Raw genomic sequence first — 18,095 nt, forward strand, 5'->3', positions numbered from 1 at the left:
GAGCAGAGGGGAGGGGCAGAGGGAGAGAGAGAGAGAATCTCAAGCAGACTCCCCACTGAGCACGGAGCCAAACTCAGGGGTCCATCTCATGACAACAAGATCGTGACCTGAGCCAAAATCTAGAATTGGATGCTTAGCTGACTGAGACACCCAGGCATGCCTCCTCTTCTTATTTTTAATTATAGAAATGCTATAGTTCATATAATTTGTATTCTTGAAACAACAAGTGACAGAATTAAATTCCTCTTGACTTCCCTTCCTCCAATCCTAGACACAATCCCTGTTTTTCATTTGGTACCCTTTTACAACACACACACACACACTTAGAAATATATGTCATCTGTATTGTTCTGCAATTTTCTTGTTTCTCTTAAAAACTTATCACAGCGTTCCCTCTGCCAGGACATACAGAATTCCCCCATTTAAAACATTTTTTTTATTATTTTTTAAAAAGATTTTATTTATTTATTTATTTGAGAGAGAGAGAGAAAGAGTATTAGAAGGGGGAGAGTCAGAGGGAGAAGCAGACTCTCTGCCAAGCAGGGAGCCCGATTCAGGACTCGATCCCGGAACTCCAGGATCATGACCTGAGCCAAAGGCAGTCGCTTAACCAACTGAGCCACCCAGTCATCCCCATTATTATTATTATTATTATTTTTTTTTTTAATAGCCCCTACCATTCCAAGCACAGCTAGTGAGATGGCTCATTTAACCATTTTCATATTAACGGACTTTTCAGGTGTTTCCACTTTGTTCTTGTTTTAAACAGTGCTGGAGCTCCAGCCTTGAGCTCAGGTGTGTGGGTTTTTGTCTGTGATAGTTATGTCAAAGTAGAATTGCTGGGTTGAAGGACATACACAATTGAATTCTGATAGATACTGCTACCAGAAATTTCCCTTTGTTATGCTTCCTCCCACAGGGTTTGAGAGTACCTGTTTTCTTACATTTTTAACCAATATTTGACATTATCCATCTCTTTTTAAAAAGATTTTATTTTATTATTGTTTTTTAAGTGGTGTGGAGCCCAACACAGGGCCTGAACTCAATGGCCCTGGAGATCAAGACCTGAGCTGAGATTGAGAGTTGGACGCCCCACTGACTGAGCCCCCCAGTCACCCCTAAAGATTTTATTTTTAAGTAATCGCTACACCTAAGGTGGAGCTCAAACTTCCAACCCTGAGATCAAGAGTCACTGAGCCAGCCAGGGACCCCAACATGATCTTTAAACGATCTGCCAAGCAGATTGATAGAAAATGGTATTTTGTGGCCAATTTGCATGTCCCAGGTCTCTGTGAGGTCGAGCATCATCTCATACATTTATTGGCTGTTTTGTCTTCTCTGAATTTGCAGTTTATGACCTTTGTCTATTTTTCTATTGTGTTGTCTCATAACCTTGTTTATGATATCTTTAATTGTAGTAGACATTTAAAAACCGTATGGAGTTAGAGTTGTCTATCTTTTCCCTTGGTGTTCCTGCATTTGTGCCTTGCTCAGAAGGCCTTTTCCAAGCTTATAAACACACTCAGAGGCCCTCCAGCGTGTTCTAGTCCGGGACTCCTCAACTTTTACTTCCTCCCTGGGGAATTGGTTAAATTGCAGATTCTGATTCAGCATGCCTGGGATGGGGGCCCTCGATTCTGCATTTCTAGCTCTCATCCAGATGCTTCTGATGCTGGAGGTTCTCGGACCACAGGTAGCATGGCTCTATGCCAGCTTTTCTTTTCTTTATTTTTTTTTTAAGATTTTATTTATTTATTTGACAGAGAGAGATCACAAGTAGGCAGAGAGGCAAACACAGAGAGAGGAGGAAGCAGGCTCCCTGCCAAGCAGAGAGCCCGATGCGGGAGTCCATCCCAGGACCCTGAGATCATGACCTGAGCCGAAGGCAGAGGCTTAACCCACTGAGCCACCCAGGCACCCCTATGCCAGCTTTTTTTTAGGGAGATCAGGATCCTATGCAACGGTGGAGGCTGGTAGCATTGACTTTGAAGGATCTCTCTGCCCTGATCTCTCTCTCTCTTTTTTTTTTTTTTGCTTTTCCTCCGATCATTTGTTCCTTGTCCTTGTGTTGTTATTGCCTTTCCAGAACACAGCTAGCTGTCTGTCACAATGGTGGGCTTTCCCTGTCCTCCCCCTTGACCCCTTGACTCCCATGGACTTCTGACCAAGGCCCAGGATCCTTAACTCTCCAATCTGGGCTTGTCTTGATGTGGATACAGCACCTTTTGCAGCTGTCCAACAGAGAGAGTTCTGCGGCATTAACCTGCGCTGCCCTGTAAAGTAGTGAACTCCCCATCACCAGAGGGGTGCAAGCCCAGAATAGAGAACCATTGCGGAGGTATTGCAGAAAGAAGGACTTCTGATGTTGTGAAGAGGCTGCACTAGGTGGCTTCTGGGCTCTCTTCCAACCCAGAGAGTGTTTGGGTCTCTGAATCACTTCACATGAACAAAAGAGCAGCCCTGTCACTGCTACCCTGTCTTTCACCCAACAAGGAGACAAAGTGAAGTTGCTTCTGTTGTTTCCTTAGGTCAGCTGAAGCTGTCGATCGACGCCCAGGACCGGGTTCTGCTGCTCCACAGTGAGTATCCGGGTGATGAAGGTGCCACCCAGAGGATCTTACACTTTACCTGTCCATTAATCATCTGTTTGTCCTTCCACCCAGCACACACATAGTTCCTGAACTTCTGCCATGGCCTTTGCTGCCTGGACACTTCTGTTTATCCCAGCAGGCCCTGCCTATCTCTCCAGCCTGCGTGACTCTTGCTGTTAATATCTCCCTGTACCCCCTTTTCTGGCCAGCTACCTGTACCCCCTTGAGGGCATCATGCTTGCCATGCCTCTGAGCCTCTGCTCCCAAGGTCTCTTATGCCTGGAGTCGCCTGCCTTCTTTTTGAATTCCTTTTGAAAAATAACTCTCCTTCCCTCTGATTTTGCAAGAAACATGCCTGCCTTCATCATCATTAAGACTCAGGAAGGAAGGCTCATTTTGCTTCACCTTTTCCCCTCCAGGAATCACCCCCGTGACCTACCTGAGTATGTTGTTTCCTCCTCTGTGTCCTTCTCACGGCCCTGACTACATGGGTTCTCTCTGGGTTGCCCCGGGAGTGCAGTGGGACAGCAGCCATGTCTGCTGCACCTGCACAGGGTCAGGAGGGGGTGGGGCAGGGAGACCCAGGGTTTCCTCAGGCCGGGAGCCTGCCCCCCTCCCTATGACCACACCCTCAAGAGGAAGGATGCACACAGGAACGGTAGCTAGGACACCAGGCAGCGTAGACCGGCAGGCGCCTGGGGTCCTCCGGTCCTGGCCTCGGGGAGGGCCTGGGTGACGTTCCCAAGGACCAGCAGAGGGGGTTTCTTTGTGGGCCAGAGCCGGACTCCAGCTGTGCAAACAGATTTTGCAAAATGCATCTTGGCCTCCACCACTTCATTTGTCCTGCACAGTTTGCTTTGGCTTCACCCCAGTCTTGGGGCTCTTCATCCCTTCCAGCCTGTTCTCTCTCTCCTTTGGCTTCTCAGGCTTCATGCCTCAGACTACGGGAGCCCCGTCCAAGCCAAACCCTAGGGCTCCATCCACACTGACCAGTAAAAAAAAAGAGCCAAGAGGCTGCCCGGTCTCTGCAGACCTCAGGCAAACGGGCAGGGCTTATGTCCGGATCAGGCCTGTGTCTCACCCACCACCTGTCCCTTGCCTTTATTTATTATTATTTTTTTTTCTAGCAAATGTCCCTGGAGCAGTTACTTGCTTGCCAGGCCCTCTCCTAAGCGCTTTAGACACATTATTGGCTTTATGCAGCAGACCTACCATGTGGAGAGGATGTCGTGATCCCTAACCCATTATGATCACTCCTCCACTGAAAAACAGTGAATTCAGCTGCAGAGAGACAAAGCCACTTGCTCAAGCTCCCCCATCTAGTAAGCAGTGGGACTGGCACTGGTGCTGGTCTGCAGACCCAGGGCCCGGGGCCCGTCTCTGGACCTGGACTTTTGCCTGCCGTGCTATACCGTCCAGCAGCCCCAGCGCGGCAGACGGCTCAGGATGAGTTCTCCAGTCTTGTGTGGAGGAGTCAGGAGATAGGGATCCAAACCCGGCTCTGGCATTCCCATCGCTCTGATTGCTCTGTGACTTTGGGCAGGTTTCTCACTATTTCTGGGTCCCCTGATAGTCCCATCTTTCCTTTTAAATGAGGGGTTCAACTTGATAAATTTGAGGTTCTCTTTCGCTGTAAGATTCAAGGAATCGAAGGGATCGTGCATCGTCTCAGTGAGAGTGCTGTCTGCATGTGGGAGTTGGTGGGAATGGACTGGACCGGAGGGGGTTAATAACCAATGGCTGTGACACACATTAGGGGCTAGTGATAATCCTTCCCACCTAGCCACCTACCCCAACATTTTCATTCTCTCTTTAGTTATAGAAGGAAAAGGCCTGATGAGCAGAGACCCTGGCATCTGTGATCCCTACGTGAAGGTATTTGATGAGCTGGGTGGGGTGTGTTTGGGTGGGGTGGGGGGTAGTGGGGAGCCATGACACTAGACTGTGTCCCAAGGTCTCAGCACATCTGTGGGCCTGGGGCCATTCGAGGTGGCAGGGACCACCTCCTAATTTGGTCCTTAGGGATTAATTAGGTCTAGTGATGAGATGCTGAGCTAGGATAGGCCCTTCCCTTAGCCCAGCTTGGTTCCTATGGCTTCCTGCAAGAGCTGGACTCTTTTTTTTTTTTAAGATTTTATTTTATTTATTCGACAGCTAGGGATTACAAGTAGGCAGAGAGGCAGGCAGAGGGAGGAGGAAGCAGGCTCCCTGCTGAGCAGAGAGCCCGATGTGGGACTCAATTCTAGGACCCTGGGATCATGACCTGAGCTGAAGGCAGAGGCCTCAACCCACTGAGCCAGCCAGGTACCCCAAGAGCTGGACTCTTATGCGTGAGCTCGGTCATCCCCATGAGTGAGCACCGTGAATGTGTGTGTGACAGAAACCCACAGATAATCCCAAACCCTCTCATGAAAAGCAGTATTCTCAGTCCTCTCCCTGGCAAAACCAGAAGCAAGATGGCCAGGTCTGGGTGGTGGAGGAGAGGGAGTATCTCTGAGGCCTAGAAGATCCAAATGAGTGGGGCCTTTGTCGTGAAGACAGAGGCCCCACAGGGCGGAGGGCCTACTTCCAGCCAGAGCCGAAGGCCAGCCACCTCCCAGAGTGTGGCAGCTGGGATGTACCCCTCTCTTCTCTCCCAAAGCCCCCAGGCTGGTCAGAGGTACCTGTCGGTGAGAACTTGGTCAGGAGCAGGGCGGGAGCAGCTCGAGGGCGAGAACATGGATTTGCGACCTTAAGCGGAGGCTGACCTAGAGCCTCTGGGGAAGGGAGCACTGAGCAGCTGCAGGGAACTCAAGAGAGAGGCCAGTGCTGAGAGGAAGACCGGAGATGGCCGAAGTACACCCCATCTACGGCCAAGCCTGTGGCTGCCTTGGTGGTGTCACGCTTTGGGGACCTTTCCCCGCTCCCTGTTCCCGCCTCTGACTCTAGTGCCTCGGCAGTAGCTTCTGTTTGTCTCCTGGCCTCTGACCGAGGACAGCACCCTGTCCTCCTCCGCAGAGGCCAGTTTGAAGGACATCCGGGAAGCCTTTCCCCTGGGAAATGGGCAGAGTCCGCTGCTGGGCTTCAGTGTGTTGGAGGCCATGAGCCCTCTTATGCTTGCTTTTCTCCAATTCAAGATTTCTCTGATCCCTGAAGATAACCGACTTCGTCGCCAGAAGACACAGACCGTCCCAGACTGCAGAGAGCCGGTCTTCCGCGAGCACTTCTTCTTGTAAGAGTCTGGGGGCCTTGAGGGGAGAGGGAAGGAGTGTTTATCTGGAAACAGCTCTGTCTGTCAAATCTAGAAGTGGATCTGAGCAGAAAAACAGTGACTTCTGAAGGATGTCTGCATTTTCCTGTTCACTTGTGTCCTTGGATCGCTGGCTCCGGGCCCGGCTGCGAGGTCCATGGTGATAAGGTGCCTCTTGGCTGGTTCTCACAACAAAGTGCCCAGCCTGAGGCTGGCAGCCCCTGACAAGTAGGCATTTTCCCACCGTGCCTCGGGCCAAGGCTTTTCTTTGGGTAGAAGAAATTTTCCAAGTGGAGGAATTCCTCCACTTTGTAAAACTTGCTACCCTCCCCGGGCCACAACTTTCATAGTTGTAAAACGGGCTGATGAGAGTACCGACCTCGGAGAGCTGACCTATGACTGAGACCGTGTAATGCGTGGTCAGCTGTTTATTATTATTATTATTACTAGTAGTAGAGGTAGTAGTAGTATTGTTATTATTTGTTCCCCCCTCCCTGAACTCTGGGACCAATGGGAAGGAATGGCCGTTTGGTATTCTGTTACTGAAAATGAAGTACACTTTTTTTTTTTTTCAAACTAATTTTGTTTATTGTAGAAAAATAGATCAGCAAAGAGAAGAAAAGAGAAAACCCCTTGAGCCCTACATGCCTTGGGTTATTTCTTTTTGGGTCTTTGATTTGTGTGGGTGTGTATGTGTGTGTGTGCGTGCAGGTGTTTACAAAAATGGGGTTGTTTTATAATAGTGTGCAGTAAGCTCCCTTTTGTCCTGAACAAGGTGATGTAAGCTCTTCTGTGTGTGTGAGTACTCACCTCCCACCCTGTTGGGAGTTTCTTTAACCAGCTCCTTATGGTTGTTTAAGTTATTTCTAAACTTTGCAACTGTGATGGATTCTGGAGGTCCAGCCCGGAGCTCGGCCCTACTAACACCCTAATCATTTGGTTTGCTTTGCAGTCCTGTCCAAGAGGAAGATGAACAGAAGCGCCTTCTGGTCACTGTGTGGAATAGGGCGGGTGACTCCAGGTGAGGGGAAGCACTGAGCTGGAGGGGAGAGCCTGCTCTTGGCCTGCAGGTGGCAGACAGGTGGCCAGCAGACAACAGTTAAATCTTGTGAGATGACTGAGTAGTAGTGGCCACACTCAACCTGAGAGACTAGACCTCCTCTGAGTCCCCATAGCACCAGACAATGCCAAGGACTGTGTTACCAAGTAGCATTTGCTGTACCCTTGGTATCAACAAGGTACTGCGCTGCTCTCTGGAGACACCAGCCAGCCTGCCTGTGGATTCTGTTCTCAAGGTGCCCACTTACAGAAAGGGATACTAGGTGCTGCTTAAACACTGATTACAGTAACATATAAACAGGCTCAGTTCCATACGAGTAGAAGCTCCTAGAAAAATAGGCCCATTTCTTTCCTAGACATCACTATACTCAATACCTAGCACATAGATGTTCTGTGAATATTGTTTGAATGGATACAAGGCTGAATGAGTAATAAGGACAATAAGTATAGGAAGAGGGAAGTTCCTCGTGGGCCACCGTGATCAAGGAAGGCTTCACAAAAGAAATGGGATTGTGTACTTGGGGCAGAGATCAAGAATAAGACAAAGAGAGAAGGGGGTGCCGGGGTGGCTCAGTGGGTTAAAGCCTCTGCCTTCGACTCAGGTCATGATTCCAGGGTCCTGGGATCGAGCCCCGCATCAGGCTCTCTGCTTAGCAGGGAGACTGCTTCCTCCTCTCTCTCTCTCTCTGCCTGCCTCTCTGCCTACTTGTGATTTCTGTCTGTCAAATAAATAAAATCTTAGAAAAAAAAAAAGACAAGGAGAGAAGGTTTTGCATGAGCAAAGGCAAAAGGCAGGGTTATGATACTGGGCTCAGGCTGCCATGAGGAGGCTGCATGGCAGGTGCAGAGGTCTTTTGTGGGAGGAGCCAAACAGGTGGGTCTGGGGGCTGCCCAGGAGGTGGGAGGCCAGACATGGTCCTTAGTGTGGGGTTTAGTCCAGCACAGGCGAGGAGTGTGGGGCGAGGGGGAGAATCGGCTGTCCGGCAGAGGGGTAAGAGCAGCTGGGCTGAGTGCCTTGCCTACCGTGAGCAGCAGGAGCTCTTTCCCCTGGTGCAGCCAAAGGGATCTGGGGGACCCTGTGGTCATACTTTTATTGAACCATCATAGAACCAAGTGGTAACTGGAAAAATGCCTCAGTGAATGAAAATCAGCTCCGTTCATCAGCTTAGACTGGGAAGACATTTTGAGGTTGCTTTTTAGTATCTTAAATGTTATAGCTGGTATCCTTTTTAAAATTGAGCCTTATTCAGCCTTCATAAGGAAGGATATTTCTTTTAATGGAGCATATGCTTTTTCTCATGGAAGTGATGGTGCTGTAGGCTCCATTCATTCAGCTGCCATTTCCTGGGTACCCAGGTGACTACGTTGTTCTAGATGCTGGGGACACGTGGGGTCAATCAGAGACAATACTGCTCTGGAGAGGATCACTGATAGGGACTTAGAGGTGTGGGTGAGGAAGAGGACATCACATTGATAATAAGAACAACAGTTTATTGGGGGTTGACCGCAAGCCAGGGGTTGACAGTGCGTTATCTCATTTAATTCATAACTCTTAAGAGGAGTAGGGTTTTGACTGAGTTTTCAGGAGAGGAAATGGAAGGTAAGAAAGGGAGTCAGTTGCCCAAGGTCACATGGCCAGTAGGCAGTAGAGCTGGGCTGGGGCACTTAGGCCCCAGAGTCTCACTCTCACTATACTGCCTCCCGGGGTACACGCAGAAGGACAGAAGAAAGAACCAGCAGAATATAGCGTCCAGGACAGGGCGGGAGTGGGGAGGGGTCTCCAAACTACCCGGTGTGGCAGGAGGGTCAAGTACAAAGTACGGACCAGTTAGAGATAAGATGAAGAGGTTGGTGTAAGCCAAATCAGATGATTCTGTAGGTGTTCTTTGGTGTGTGGGTTGCCTCCTAAGGCTGGTGGTTCTCAGTCCTGGATTTGCATCAGATTCCCTGGGATGCTTGCAGAGAACACAGGTTCCCAGGGGCCACATCAGATGGATTCAGTCTGATCTTCATGGGCAGGGCTGAGGAATCTACGCTTATACAAGTTCTCGGGGGACCCTCATGCCGCCAGCTTGGTGTTTGGGAAGTTGGTGGTGGAGAGATACTGAGGGGTGTTGAGCAGGGGAGAGGTAGATGCATGTTCTAGATCTGTCACCTGGTAGGGCTTTGAAAGGCTGGGGAGGAACTAGGAGATCTTGGAGTGATCTGTGAGAGAGATGCTTTAGGGATGGAGAGGAGAGAAACAGACCTAGGACAGATTTAGGAGATGAGATTAATAGTACTTAGTGGTGGTTTGGCTGTGAGAGCAGCAGGTGAAGTCAGGGATCATTCCCAGTATCAGGTGGTGTCCCCAAGCAAACCAGCATGCCATGGAGGGGAAGGGAACCAGCTTTGGGCCCCCTGGGAAGGAGGGGCTGGAGAGCAGCCAGATGGAGCTGTGGCGGTGGGGGGAGCCTTGCCGACACAGAGCCCAGAGGGAGAGAGGTCCATGCCAAGAATATGGGAGCCACGACTACCAAGGTGGTAGGTGAAGTAGGGGGGACTGCCCAGGATGTGAGTGACCAGGCTCAAGGGTAAGAATCCCATCTTGACAGGAAAACCTGAAGAAGACAGAGGAGGGCATCGGGGAGCCCACAGGATGGAGGCAAGGAGGAGAGCAGGTGCTGGAGGCGGGCAGCATCTGCCACAGAGGTCTGCCCTCCTGTGGGACCAGGGCAAGCCCAGCAGAGGGCAGTTCACAGTTTTTGGAAAGGAAAGTGAGGTTGGGGGGAAAGTGAGTCAGCGCCCAGCGGGGCAGCGTGACAGAGGCCGTGTCTCCACTTGTTGCCTATTTTGGGAAAGTGAGATTCCTTATTAAACCAAACAGAGTGGAACTCGTGGTCACGGTCCCAACCCAAAGCTCAAGAGGGACAGAGCAGGCACAGGCAGGCCCACTGGGGGACAGATGGCCCCTCCGAAGCTGCCGGCACCACAGAGGCCCCTGGGCCATGGGGAGGCGTGGTGTTGATCTGTCTCGGAGCCAGAAGGGCTCTGAGCTGGGGGAGGCAGACCGAGCAATTGCAGGATTCTGCCCTGTGGAACACTTACACCGCATTGTGCTTCTCCGAAGGACGAAGGACAGACATGCGACTTAGCAACATCAAAGACCATCACAGAAGGAAGGAAACAAACATTGACTGAACTCTTCTCTGTGCCAGGCACTCGACATACATTATCTCATTTAATCCTCATCACAACCCTGGGAGGCAGGAATTCTTACAGTCCCTCCTCCCTTCAGAGAAGAAGAAGGCGAAGGAGCTTGTGTGAGGTTTTTAGACACCGAATGTCCACTGTGTGTGGACATTGCACAGCCGCTCCACGCATTGTCTAATTTAATCCTCACAACGCTGTCTAAATAGGTAATGGTATTGTCGCTCTCTGACAGGGGAGGACACAGAGACACAGAGAGATCAAGTAACTTGCCCAAGCTAGCACAGCCAAGAGGTGGTGGAAACAGGATTCAAATTCAGGCAGCTTGGTGCCAAACCTGTGTAATTATAACCATGTTACAGCCCCACTGACCGTCTCATGCAGGCCATAAATGGCTCCAAAGCTGTACTCTTTCTGTGACACACTGTGTCGGTACCCTTGTTCCTTGGGGCCTGGGCTGTTTCCCACGGCATTTGTCGTGTGGTTTTACATAAATCATCCAGGTGAATATGTGGCAGCTGCACTTTGCAACTGATAAGAGATAAAAGGGAAGCCTCTGTTCATGACTTCTCACGATCCTGCCAGTGACGGCTGTGAACTCATCTTAGGGGGATGAGATGGTCTACAAAGACGTTCTGGGGGAAATGCTGGGTGATGTCACCTCATCGTGGTGACACAGTGGGTGCTGAGGGGAACCAGGCATGAGGGTAGGAGACTGGCTTCATGCCAGCATCACTGGGAGACCTTGGGTAAGTCCCTTCCCCACTCTGGGCCCCGGTTTCAACTGTGAAATTCAGTGAAAGATGCTAAGATTTTTTCAGCTTTCAAGTTCTGTGAATTTTCAAGAAATTATAGACATTTTCAAACATACACAAAGGTAGGATATATCATATAATAAGCCCTCATAGAGTCATAGTCCAGCTTCATCAATCAGCACTATATGGCGAGTCTAATTCCCTCCCTGCCCCCACACATTCTCCCTCCTCCAGTGGATTTTTTTAAAGCCAATCCCAGACATCATCTCATGTCCTCTCTACATCTCTCTCTAAAAGATGGCTTAAGAAAACCGCAGTGCCATTATCATGCTTGACAATTAACAGTAACTCCTTGATATCACTGACTCTGGAACTCAGCTATTTAAAAGTTTTGTTTGATGATACGGTGAAGCCCACGCTGAAGCTTCTAGTATCAGTCATAGCGCTTTCAGAACCAGTGGCCAGAGAACAGTCTTAGGATTGTAAGGTCATGCCCCGCGCTAAAAAAAGAACAAAACACACATAGGCTCTAAACACATAATCCTTTATGCAAAGAGTAGGAACATTTATGGAGAGTCTCTTTGCTGTGTGTCATACCCTGTCCTGTTCTCCCGCCTTTAATCTACTTCCCAAACAGGATCTCAGTGCCAAGCACAGTGCCATCATGTTAGAAAGCTTGTGACCAGACACGGGGAATGAAGAAAAAAAATGAATGGAAAAATACGTGTTCAATTTAAGCCACCAAAGTAAAAATAAATGGAGATTAAATGCTCTAACCCGGCAACAGAAATAGTTTAAGGCCCCTGCAGAGAGAATGGAAAAGCATTCCCTGAAAATAATGCGTTTTCATTTTGCAGGGGTCTGGTGCCCTCTGCTCAAAAGGTAACTGAGCCAAATACTCTTCCCCATGAGAGTTCCATGAAGCCTTACCTCTGAGTCTTTGTACTGGCTGTTCCCTCTGCCCTTCCTCTTCCTCTACCTGGCTCAGCTCTTCAGGCCTTCTTCCAGGATCTCAGCCCTCCCAGAGCTTTCAGCATTTGTTGCCTGCACTGTTTGTCTGTCAATCTCGCCCTGTCAGTGAGAGGCCTTGTATTGCTGTCTTGAAATGCTATTTCAATCCCTGCATGTTTGTCTTCTTTCCTTAATGCTGCGGCTCCTTGCCCAGTGCCTGCCAACCAACCACAGGCATGATGGATTCATTCATTCGTCAAGCCTTCACTGAGTGCACAGAGCCCTGAGCTCAGGGTTCAGCATTCAGAAGTCACCAAGGCTTGGGCCCTGAGACTTGGTGCTCGTGAAGTTTTCAGGCAGTCTCCAGGGTAAGCACCTGTTCCCAAGTTTATAAGCTGACCGACCAGTACATCGCAGGTCAGATTACATGTAAAAGAAGTCTTTCTTCCTCCAAAGATTTTTCAGAAGCGGGCTTAAGGAGTAGCTAATTGAAGAACACTTAGAGAGAGTTTCCTGCTTATGGACATTAATTGTGACAATTTACTTGGCCTGAATTAGCATGATCTCATTGGAGGCCCCTTAACAGGAAGCAAAGCTCATGGGAAGCTATTAACCATGTAGCATTCTCTAAGCCTCAGGGAATGAAATTCCACTTACTGAAGAGCAGAGGGGAGAGGCAGCCTTTATTACAGCCAAAGCATCATGCTTGGACATTTAGAAAGTTAGAGCCATACCCAGTGTGATAGGAAAGTGTGCACCAAGGAAGTGTGAGCACCTAGATACCAGCCGGGCTGCCCTTGAATGTGTTGATAAATAAAATTAAATTCGTGGTGAGGACTTTGGCGAAGCCTTGAAAAGGCTTTTCTGGAATGGCAACTCAGACTAGTGTCTGCTGTTGGTGATGGTCCCTGTGGCTGGTAGTGCCTACTTGGCTACTTCCCAGGAGGGAGAAGTGCTTGCTTCTGGGGGTGGGCTGGGGAGAGGGATGTGGAAGGGTCCCTTTAGTGGGGGTGTGTGCACTGTCCTCTTTGGGTAGATTATTAATCTGGTCTTGTCTGATGGGAAGGGGCAAGGAAGAGGGGGAACCATGGTGCCCAGGCCGCAGGAAATGAGGCCAGGGAGAGGGAGCAGGGGGAGTAGCCAAGTGACAGGAGATGGGGAGGCACGGGTCGGGGCAGAGTGTGCCTCTGTGGGGCAGGGACTCCGGTTCCAAGGATCAGTCCTTGCCTTTTGGCAGCCCCGCCCCCACTTGACTTGGCTGCCTGTGAGAAGCCGTTAGTTTTATTCTGCCTGGGACAGTCTGGTGATGAGTTGCTACCCTTTCCAGAGAATGCAAACAGTATGTATTCAATGAGACCTGGCCCACTGGTCCTAGACTGCAGCAGGCATGGGCAGGAGCCCTGCAGGAGTCCGGGATAGCTTCCTCTAGACTTGCATGTCCGGATCCCACCTTGGACTTGCTGTGTCTGGTCCCCGGGAGCAGGCTCTGGTGCACAGGACTTGGGTGGGCTCTTCAGAGGGTTCTAGGCTGAACCCTCGGCTAGAGCCCCTGGCCTCACTTAGGCTGCCCTGGAGCAGGTTCTGGGAGGCATGTCTCCAGGGAGTTTACTACCCATCTGGGCGTCTCCTTCCATCTTTGGCTTTGCTCTTGTGTCTTCCACAGTATTTGCTCAATCCCTCCTCTCTGTGGGTCCCTCCGGTGTTGAAGGGTTGATTATGCTTCCATCTAAATACTCATGTCATTTCTTGATTAACAGCTATCAAACCAGTCTCTGGGGCAGTCTGAGTTGGGGATGCACTAAGAAAGAGGAGAACAGAAAAATGAGAAAGTGACTCTCGTGCTAGGCTAGAGAAAGATATGGGAGAGTAGAAGTATTTTCAAATGCTTTTATATTGTTTTTCTTTTCTGATTACAAAAGTAGTGCTTGTTCCCTATGAAAATTTGAAAACACTGAAAACCCAAAGAAGACAAAAACCTTTCTAATCCCATCTACCGGAGACAACCATTGTTAATATTTTTGTGGGTGTCCCTCTCATTAAACTACAGATTTGTCAACTATTTCATTTTCTCTCCCAGTGACAAGATTATTATTTTTTAAAGATTTTATTTATTTATTTGAGAGAAAGACAGTGAGAGAGAGCATGAGAGGGAAGAAGGTCAGAGGGAGAAGCAGACACCCCATGGAGCTGGGAGCCCGATGTGGGACTCGATCCCGGGCCTCCAGGATCATGATATGAGCGGAAGACAGTTGCTTAACCAACTGAGCCACCCAGGCACCCAGCAAGATTATTTTTTGAATTTCGTTAGCATTAGCGTATGCCATCATTACTGGAAGCTGCCTTCTATCAGTCAGTCCCTGATTGGACGTTGGGACTCAATGGTGATCGGTCTTCCAGAACTTTGAATTACTCTTAGCCATGGAGGAACTTACTGGACTCAGCCTCTGGCCACAGTGTGACCCCGCCCACATGGCTTGACCCTGGCTCACGCCTACTTTTCCAGGTCAGGTTAGTCTCAACAATTTTTGTGTTGACTGGGACCGTGACCTGAGCCTGTCCTGGAACTGCTAAGGTCCCGCCTGTACCTGAGAAAACCTTCTTGAACTTGAGGTCCCACAGCTTTTCAGCTGAGCGTCAGTCCGCTGAGCTGGGTGCTGAAATTCCCGCTGCGGCGTGGCTCTTCAGATCTCAGTACCAGAATTGTTCACGCTGAGTGAAATGAGTCAGGCAGAGATAGACAAATACTGTACGATTTCACCCTATGTGGAATTAAGAGACAATACAAATGAGCAAATGGAAAAAAAAAAAAAAAAAGGACAAAAAACCTGGACTCTTAAGTACAGAGAACAAACTGGTTGCCAGGGGAGAGGTGGGGGAGGGGGAGGGGAGACCGTGACCTATCTTCATGAGCACTGGGAGACGTGGAGTTGTTGAATCATTATACTGTACTCTTGAAACTAATATAATACAGTATGTTGATTCTATTAAAATTAAAGAAAAAAAAAAAGTCCCCAAAGCCTGGTAGCCTTGAGCTTCTGTGGTTGGTAGAGGGAGGATGGCTTTCCAAGCTAGGGTGCATGGCTTTCCCACAGGACCTGACTACTCACTTGTTTTGTGACCCTGGGAAGGGGACCAGCTCTGAGCCTCTCGGCCTTTTCCTCTGTGAAATGGGGAGACTCAGCCCTCTCCAACCTAACTCACAAAGTTGGAAGGATCAGATGAGACGACGTGGGTCAAAGTGCTCACAGGGAATCAGGCAGACCTATGTTGCATGCGATAATTGGTCTCCCGATAGAACCCTTCGAGAAGGTGCTGACTCAAGCCTCCGTTGTTCTCCCAGACAGAGCGGACTCATTGGCTGCATGAGCTTTGGGGTGAAGTCCCTCCTGACTCCGGACAAGGTGAGCCCCAGGGAAGCTTCTGGAAGGATCATCCCATCAAGGTCAGGGCTAGCACTGCCAGAGCTCTTTGTCTGGAAGCCCTTGGGTGGAGCTTCTGACTCTCCTGCTCTGCGGCCTGAATAACAACACTGTTGATCGCTCCTCCCACCAGGCTTTGGGTCCTCTTCTTGGTTGGCGCTTGTCAGAGATCAGTTGTCAGGCAGCTTCAAAGCGTTCCAGGGGGCTCTGGGCCTGGAGTCTGCTACACCAGGACCCTGGCAGATCCCTTGGAGTTCTGAGCCCTCCTGGGCTTGCCCTGGAGGAGGAAGGCTAGGGGGTTCTCAATCTTTTATTATTATTTTTTTAATCATTTTTTAAAATTTATTTTCAGCATAACAGTAGTCATTGTTTTTGTACCACACCCAGTGCTCCATGCAGTCCGTGCCCTCTCTAATACCCACCACCTGGTTCCCCCAACCTCCCACCCCCCCACCTCTTCAAACCCTTTAGATTGTTTTTCAGAGTCCATAGTCTCTCATTGTTCACCTCCCCTTCCGATTTTCTCAATCTTTTAACGTTATCTACTGGCTCTCATATTTTTGGGTCGAGCAAGTGTCAGGGAAGGAGGGAGCAGCACCATCATCTGTGGAGCTTTCCTTCTGGCTGTGTGAGGACTGTGGAATCTTAAGACCCTTCCTCTGGGTACCCAGTTCCTTATCCACCCCTGCAATCCTTGCCACCAACCCCAAACTGGAGGCTTTTGAGCAGGGGAGGCAGAGAGATGTGGTGGCCCTGCTACTTTGTGTCCTGGAGTGGAGTCTGGGGCAGGTGGCTGAGGACTCTTTACCCTGCATGTAGGTCCCAAATATCTTCTCTTGATGGCAGCGCTGGCTTCATTCCCTCTTGGGAATGAAGTACCCCCATGGGGACAGCTCAGGAGCCTCAGGATGCCTACTTTCTAGCCTCTCCATCCTTCTTTCACTGCCACCTTTCTGTTCTGTCAACATTCATTGGGCTCCTACTGTATACAAGGCACAGGGTTAGTCCCATCAGAGAGCCTCTGCACAGCCTAGTGGGGAGGCAGGCAGGCAAGTCGACCGTTGTCCTCCAGGGACAAGAGGCTGTGGGGATTCAGCAGGGAGGAAGACCAGCTCTGCCTGGAGCATCAGGGAGAGCTTCCTGGAGGTGTAGGGATGGCAGCTCCCTCTGGGTCAGTGCAGCTGGAGTGTCTGTCTCTGCTGAGATGATGCTCCTGACAGAGGCTCTCCAGGTGCTGCTTTTTTTTGGTGGTGGTGGGGACTGGTGTCAGTCTGACCTGGGGCCTCTGCCTCCTCTGTCTGAGCATGTCATGCCTTCCCTTGTGACAGGAAGTCAGCGGCTGGTACTACCTTCTGGGGGAAGACCTGGGCCGGACCAAGCACCTGAAGGTGGCCCGGCGGCGGCGGCTGCGGCCCCTGAGAGGTGCGTGGACATCACCTTCATCTTCTGCCTGGACACGCTGTTCTACCCTTGCGTTCTCCCTTCCCTTCCTTCCTGAGTAGTGGCACCACCCCTGTGTTTTGTGGCATCTGTCACCACTGGCTGCAGTCAAGTCAGGGGTCCAGGGGCTTCTCACGAGCCCCTGCTGGAATGCAGGCTGCAGGCAGCATTTGCCCACCATACCTTGTTTTTGTGGTTGGATTTTCCCACAAGAGAACTAGAGGCCTGACCCTATGTGATTCAGCTCCCTCCACTCTAGCTGGGTTTCAGGAGCTTTCTGTATGGCTCCTCTGTGATCAGGATCCTCCCTGGGTTGCCTCACTGGCCTTGGGGTGTCCACCTTGATAGGTAGGGCAAGGGGGCCCTGCTTGGATTTTGGGTTCCCTTCTGTTCTGTCCTTCTCACACACAGACCGGGCTCCGGATTCCCTGCTGAGCCTGAGCTCGGCCATGCCCACATCTTGGAGGCTGGCAGTGATCTGGACAGACACATGGGTCCAGCACCCTGGCCTTGTCCTCTGGGCCATCTCTGGAATGGACTCTTATGTGCCAACAGAAACTTTCTGACTCTGATCTGTCGTCTTTCAGACCCACTGCTGAGAACACCAGGAGGTGGGGACACTGAGAACGGGGAGAAACTCAAGGTAGGCGGACACAGGCTCGGGCAGGACTGACAGGACCTGGGCCTTGCCCTGGACTCTAACTTGCTCCTGGTCTATCCATTGGCCCAGAAGACCCCTAAACAGGACTGTTTTTGGTGCCCAAGACTCAGGTTCCCTTGGAGCTCGGAAACTCAGCAAGTCATGAATTTTTAAGGGATTATTTTTTATGCTTTTCTCAGGTCACTCATAGTTAGGGCAGCAGTGGGGAGAGAACCGGGCCCTGGCCCCTGGAGATGGAAGAGTCTGCATCTTACTGACTTTCAGTCTCTCGAATCCAAGCCTCCCCTTCCCTCCAGGCCCCCTCGGACCACTTGCTTCTTGCCCTGTGGCCGAATCGCCCTCAGCTTAGGCCTGCCTGATGTCAGGGAGCAGCCGTGAGTCCGAACCCGAGACCCATGGGATCTTACTCCACTAGGGCTTTGAATCGAGAGAGGAACCTTCACAAAGGGATTTAGGGGTGCTCCCCCAAGTTCATTCTGTCTCTTTGCGGGACCTGGTTTCCTCTAACAACCAAGAGAGGGAGAGGCGAACTCCCCGTGACTGAGACACCCCTGTGCCAAGTCCTGCTGGTCCCCTCTTGAACCCTCACTGCCGCCCCTGTGGCAGTCGTTTCTTCCCCGTCCCACAGAGGTCAGGTTCGGAGAGGTTAGCTCAGTCTCCTGAGGACCCTGAGCCACACAGCCTCCTGCATGAGGTCTGCTTGGGAAGATGCGATCGTGCTCTTTCCCTACGATACCTTCCGTGAGGTGTCAGGCACCCCACAGAGGGCTCGCCCTCTCATCCACTCCGCTCACCCACTCA

The 18,095-nt window shown here is 50.5% G+C and overlaps 1 protein-coding gene across 3 annotated transcripts in view; it reads left to right on the forward strand.

The window, feature by feature from the left end:
* The window catches only part of RGS3 (regulator of G protein signaling 3), a 116,222-nt gene that overhangs the window by 11,082 nt on the left and 87,045 nt on the right, over positions 1-18,095 (forward strand). For 2 of the 3 annotated variants that reach the window (XM_032865662.1, XM_032865664.1), the window contains exons 2-8: positions 2,529-2,579; positions 4,408-4,466; positions 5,708-5,802; positions 6,773-6,841; positions 15,115-15,175; positions 16,522-16,615; positions 17,221-17,276. In XM_032865662.1, the coding sequence (XP_032721553.1) occupies positions 2,529-2,579; positions 4,408-4,466; positions 5,708-5,802; positions 6,773-6,841; positions 15,115-15,175; positions 16,522-16,615; positions 17,221-17,276 (485 nt within the window). The remainder of the gene's footprint in view (positions 1-2,528; positions 2,580-4,407; positions 4,467-5,707; positions 5,803-6,772; positions 6,842-15,114; positions 15,176-16,521; positions 16,616-17,220; positions 17,277-18,095) is intronic. The other variant, XM_032865661.1, reaches the window with a different exon arrangement.

Source organism: Lontra canadensis, unplaced genomic scaffold (assembly GCF_010015895.1).
Source record: "Lontra canadensis isolate GAN:19392208 unplaced genomic scaffold, GSC_riverotter_1.0 scaffold30, whole genome shotgun sequence".
NCBI classification, from domain to species: Eukaryota; Metazoa; Chordata; class Mammalia; order Carnivora; family Mustelidae; genus Lontra; species Lontra canadensis.